This window comes from Pinus tabuliformis, chromosome 5_1 (genome assembly GCF_031772625.1).
Source record: "Pinus tabuliformis cultivar Carrire ecotype Pingquan chromosome 5_1, CPIR1, whole genome shotgun sequence".
NCBI classification, from domain to species: domain Eukaryota; kingdom Viridiplantae; phylum Streptophyta; class Pinopsida; order Pinales; family Pinaceae; genus Pinus; species Pinus tabuliformis.
This window is the reverse complement of record NC_142305.1, coordinates 526,102,264-526,108,357: the sequence shown is the minus strand read 5'-3', so window position 1 is coordinate 526,108,357 and position 6,094 is coordinate 526,102,264. Positions and strand designations below refer to the sequence as shown.

The following is a 6,094-nucleotide window of genomic DNA, read 5'->3' as shown; positions in this document are numbered from 1 at the left end:
AAAATTGTGTCATATCCTCCTCTAGTTCCATTTCTACACAATACCCACAATGCCAAAAACATTGGGCAGAGAGGAAAAGGCTTTTTAGAGATCTCATTTGACAACACCCACAATGGGAACAACATAAATTTACAACACCCATAATGTGAACAACATCAATGAGCACCTTCACATATAGATAACAAAGTGAAAAATCAATCAATACAAAACTTGCTAGCATGGAGGGAGATTTAGTTGACATTTAAACATATTGCATGTCATATTTAAAAGGGAAGGTTATGTCTTGTTTAGACTTCCGAGTTTCCACAGTTATAAATGGTACATATTTGTATGTGATCATGTGCAATATATACCTACAACTTCATTGTTAGCATGAAACACATAATCCAATAGAATAATAATATTGGTATTTTGCCAAAATACTAGCACATCAAATATCTAGAAGAATGTAATTGTGAAAGCAATACAAAGTGCCTTTGTTATAGAGTACCAGAGTTTAAACTCAAGCAATTGCAAAATGCACAACCTGAATTGGTCTCACTGTTTGGTAGACAACCATTGACCCTCCATGACCCTATCAGTGAATTCAATATATAAATTCCCAGTCTATAAAAAACTATGTAAAACCCCTTTATGAAAAAAGCCCTTACAACATAAATGGCCTGCAGCATGAAGCCCCAACCATCTACCCAATATGCGCCGAGTAGATTTGTCCAGATAATACTGAAAACCTCTCCAAATGTTGCTCTTCTATTTTGCTATGGTAGAGGAGGGCGAGTCCCCACGTTGTCCCCACCAACATTTGCGTCCCTATGAACAACAACATAGCGCATGAATGTTGTGTATATACCTAAGCTTGATGGTACGTTGCGATATACACTTACTATGGAGACTGCTATTCAAAGGCCTGTAGCCGAAAGGTAATTTTGCCACATGAGATGGAGTCACAATGGTGCTAGAACACTGTGGGAAATGGGAAGGGCCCCTAGGTGCGAGGCATAGTTGAAGATGGGGATTGGGGAACCTTGTTTCCCCAGGATTATATTTTAGAAATATTACATTGGAACATAATCTGGGTGCACTAAATTATTATGATATGGCATTGAATATTCATTAATTAGCTTTCACCGTATTGGAGTTAATACAGGCACACCAGAGAGCTTGAGAGTGCAAAATAGTGGTTGGAAATATGGATGACTAGGGATAAATGTTCAATGCAATTATGCTTTATGGCGGAGTTGTGGATTTAATACCTGGAGAGATTGAGTGTCGTAGACTTTGTTGTATTTAAACTTATGTTAAGTGGAATCCCTCATACGGTGGAGGTATCATAATTTTTGATGGTTTGAATTTGAAATCAGAGGTTATTTTGACAGGTTGCAGATATAAAAGGGACGTCAAATTTGACAGGGAAAAATTTCGGTCCGTCGTTAAATACATCTTAAAAACCAAATTACGTCTTACACGACCTCAAATTCCAGGCCTAGGTCTCTCTCAACAAATATATAGCCTGCCAATGAGCATTAAATGAGTGGAGCAGTTTATGCCTATAGTTGGATAACTAACCTCCCAAAATCCAACAATGGGCATATACAACCCCACTTATTTAATACTCATTTTATGATGGGCGTAGTGTATGCCTATAATTGAGTAACTAGCCTCTCAAAATTCAATAATGGACATATACAACCCCACTCATTTAATACTCATTGACAAACTACTTATTTACGACTTCACTCAAATTGCTATGAGTGAGAGTATAATAACATATTTTTGCAGTTTGAACTAGGTGAAAATATAATAACATCTTTTTGTTTTTACAGGGACAAGCCATAATGTTAATGACCAACAACAGGAGTTATTCCACATTTATCGATGCCATAAAGTACATAACCACTGGGGATCACTGAGTGAGAAGAAGATATCAGTGCCGGCTGGAGCTAACCAGCCATATATTGGGTATTTAATGCCTTCAGAGCAGCACGCCACTTAGCCGGATAACACTGGAGCGGGCAAATATTATTTAATGCCGAATTTGCCCGCTCCCGTGTTATCGCGTTAAGTCGCGTGCTGCTTTGAGGGCATTAAATACCCAATATATGGCTGGTTAGCTCTTTCAATCAGTGCCTATCATAAGTGTCTGGGGCAATGTGCGTGGCTAGTATTACAGAGCAAAAACAAGTGCGAAGGCCATTATTGTGCTCACTTGCTTAGTGACGTCGTCATTATTTTAATTGGTGAGATATTCTCCACGTAATTTTTATTTTGCGAGTGAGTAATAAGTGTGTGGAGGAAGCATCCAAGGGCATGGAGGGCGTTGTGTAAAGGTGGCTATGCTGAGGAAGTTATGCGCAGCAATAAAGGAAATATGTTCGAGACAGAAATGCAAGTAAAATAAAGACCCCATTAAAATCAATTAATTAACCATAAAGCAGCTACTACAATACCTTGTAATTATTACCTATGTTTTTTTAAAGTAATTTACGGTATCAATTAATACAAATTTTGTTCCCGATGGGGAAAAAACAAGAAACTGCTGTCTGCTGTCCCCACCACATGACCCATACTTAAAAAAAAAAATCTACACTTTAATCATGTCAATTTAAAAGGATATATGTTCTGGCGCTTTAAAAATTGTAAATATGTTAAAGTGAAAGTTGAAAAATATAATGATCATGTCAATAAAAAAAGATATATATTCTGACGCTTTAAATCAAACGAATAAAAATTGTAAATAAGCTAAAGTGAAAGTTGAAAAACATAATAATCCTGGTTTAAAATATCATTAGTTCCGTCTGTATTGGGCGCCACATCTGTTGCCTCCAGAATACCAAAACAAAGGAAACTCATTGATTGTGGGCCACTGCAACTCCGTTATAAAAACATTCCGGCTATAGCAGGGATTTTGAATCGGTTTCTTATCACTACCGACTACAGAGACTGACTGTTGCCATTTCCATTGGGCTGTCTTTTGAAATGGGTGTTGTATTCATGAATTGGCAACGCCTGATCCGCTTCTTAATTATTCAATTCATTGTCTGCTTGGCATGCCTATCCACCATCGCTTTAGCAGGGGGAGAGATCGGTGAAGAAGTGACCGGTTCATCTAATGTTCCCGGGATAGGATTGGCCTGCTTAGGCAATCTGGCAGTGTTTGTCACAAGTTTGTTACGAGGCAGGCTTGATTTGGAATTGGGTGGCAGGGATGTTCTCGCCACCATGAGAGGTCCGGAACTTGAGGACATCAATAATGGATTTGGACTCACAACATCCACGGATTACCCTCAAGTTTCTGTGGTCATGTTGTCAAACCGCGCGCCCAATCTTTCGATGAAGCAGTTCATGAGGTACATATCCAATGCCTATAATGTGCACTCCACCATCCTCCAATTCTTTCCTGCATCCAAGCAGGGAACTGCTCATAAATGTAAATGCATCGTATTTAGTACAGTGGAAGAAGTCATAATCTTGCTTGCTGAGCAGCTTCCTGGAACGCTGAAACGACTCTCGGATTCCCTGTTCCTACTGCCATCTCAGCAATGCTTTGAAAAGGGTTGCCATGGATGCAACAAGGGCCTGCTGTATGCGAAGGATGGAAATGGAAACAAGAAACTCACAGAGGGTGACTCCGAGTTCGGAAAGAAGTTATTTACAGAGCATGAGGACAAGATCGCGCTAAAGAGAACAGCAATTTTTGAGACATTTGATCAGAATTTTCAGGACGAAGAGCATAAATGCATCTGCATCCCACTTTGTCCATTGGGGCATGACTATTGGACAAAGCTGTTGAGCAGATCCTTCGGAATCAGAGACACACAGGATGCTAAGCCAGAAAATTTCAGCACTGCTTCTTTAATAGTCCCAAGGTTAACAGAAGTATTAATTAACCTTGTACTCACAGTATGGTTCAGAGTTGATGGCTTCTCTAGCTCTCTTGTTGCTCGAAGGGCTATACGAGACTATGTTGTGGACAGCAAAGGAAGTGGGTTTGGTGCAAATGCGTTTCTGACCAAAGCTGAGTCCCGGGTTCAATCCGAAGGTAACTTCAAATATGTTTGCCATGTGCTGAGCTTCAGAGGTAAACTTGGTATCAGAGCCTTCTCGTTTATGGTGGGCAGTGTCAATTTCATATGCTCCATTAGCTGGGTTGTGCTGATTGCAATTCATGGAAGCGTTGGGAAATGGTTTGATGGTCACCCCACAACACTGTCTAAACCTAGAGTAACAGTGATAATGGGCATCATGAGTATTTTGTTGGGCATGGACATTTTGCATCTTTACCTGTGTTGGCGTCGTTTTAAAAATTCCCTTTCCAGCAGTTCTAAGAATTTCATTTCCAGAAGTGTTATGGTTTTGGTAGTCATAATTTTAGAAATAGCAGGCACTGTAGTAATGGGGACTTTGGGCATAAAAGTATTTGGAAAATGGTTATACAGTGCTCTGCATATTTTAGTCTGGGTGAAGTGGGGAGTTGGTAGTTATCTTCTGGGTGAGTATCCACCAGAATATGAATCTGAAATACATTATGATAATGGGATTTTGGTGTACTCTTCTTTATTCTTGCTAAACTCAGTTCTGGCAGGAGTTAGAGTTTCTTGGAAGTATCCACTTGAGTTAGAAGAGCTGTTGTTCTGAATTTATCACAAACCATGTCAACATTATTGTAATAGATGGTTTAATTATAGTTAAATTTATCACATTTAACTTATGTTTTATCATTTTTTGTTGGTTGTTTTATCAATTTGATTTTTTTATTTTTTATTTTGCTCTAAGTATCATTTTTTAAATAGAGATGATACATTTTAATATCATATGGTCTCGAGATGATACATTTTAATATCATATGGTCTCTAAAATAAAGACAATTTGATGACTAAACATTTGAAAAACCAAAAAAATAGATAAATACTTTAATATAGATGCTGACCATGACTCATATAAGAAAAGAAGAATGAAGAATGTGCTTTCCGTGACCATACCATGACTTTGCCCAACCAGTGAGTAGGCCAGCATGGTTGAGTTGCCCCAGGACAGGTGTAAGACAATGAAGTACCTCCTCTCACATTAAAAAAATATATCACTCTTCTATGAAAAAAATATGCCCAACCAGTGAGTAGGCCAGCATGGTTGAGTTGCCCCAGGACAGGTGTAAGACAATGAAGTACCTCCTCTCACATTAAAAAAATATATCACTCTTCTATGAAAAAAATATATTATTGATAGGCACGTCAAAGGAAATTAAAGTAAAGGAAGATTGTAAGAAATTATGAAAATTTGACCTTAAAGGAAATTATGAAAGTAAAAGAATATTTTAAAGAGTTTTGCAAATTAGAAATTTATAAATAATGTAGAAATACATAGATCGTGTATAATAATTATTTATAAATATTTGCTTATAAAATAAAAGATTTAAGGGCTTTCATATTTATGTGAGATTGATCTTAAAAAAAATGAATGTTTATTACTCTATTTTAATTGAAATTAAAAAATTAGGATTTAGTAAATGTTTGATAATAATGTTTATTACTCTATTTTAATTGAAATTAAAAAATTAGGATTTAGTAAATGTTTGATAATAATATTTGATTTTTTTAAATGTAATTTAGAAATAAAATTAATTTTTATATTTTTATATTTTATTAATGTTTTGTTTAGATAAAATAATTTTAATTAATTTATTAATAATTATTAGATGAATTAATTTCTATTAAATATTTTTAGTAATAGTTACTCTAGAGGGTTGATGGATAATCTCAAAGATAGTTATGTTTTTTTTTTCATTTTCAATTAATTAATAAAAAGACATGTCTAGATATGTTATTGGACTTTTATTGCTTTTTGTTGTTTTAGTGTGTATTTTTCTTGTTACATGTTCTTTTTTTAAATGTATATATGTTTAACTTATATATATATATATATATATATATATTAAAGGTAAGGATCAAGATAATATGCAAAAGGGTCAATTTCTGCAAACTTCAAGCCTACAACAACTAAACCCCAAAAATATTGGCAACCCTTGTAGCTATGTGCCACTCCAGCGCAATCCCCAACTATCTTAGCCAACATGTTTCCTCTTTCTAGGGACCTCCCC

The 6,094-nt window shown here is 36.1% G+C and overlaps 1 protein-coding gene and 1 pseudogene across 1 annotated transcript; one reads left to right on the top strand and one right to left on the bottom strand.

Moving 5' to 3' along the window:
* Nucleotides 1-241: 241 nt before the first annotated feature.
* Nucleotides 242-1,590, bottom strand: LOC149165827 (protein RER1A pseudogene; annotated as a pseudogene).
* Nucleotides 1,591-2,925: 1,335 nt separating this feature from the next.
* On the top strand, nt 2,926-4,635 carry LOC149165826 (uncharacterized). Its single transcript, XM_089431202.1, has one exon. It carries the CDS (start codon nt 2,977-2,979, stop codon nt 4,633-4,635), a length of 1,659 nt encoding a protein of 552 aa, XP_089287328.1. The 5' UTR covers nt 2,926-2,976.
* Nucleotides 4,636-6,094: the final 1,459 nt, after the last annotated feature.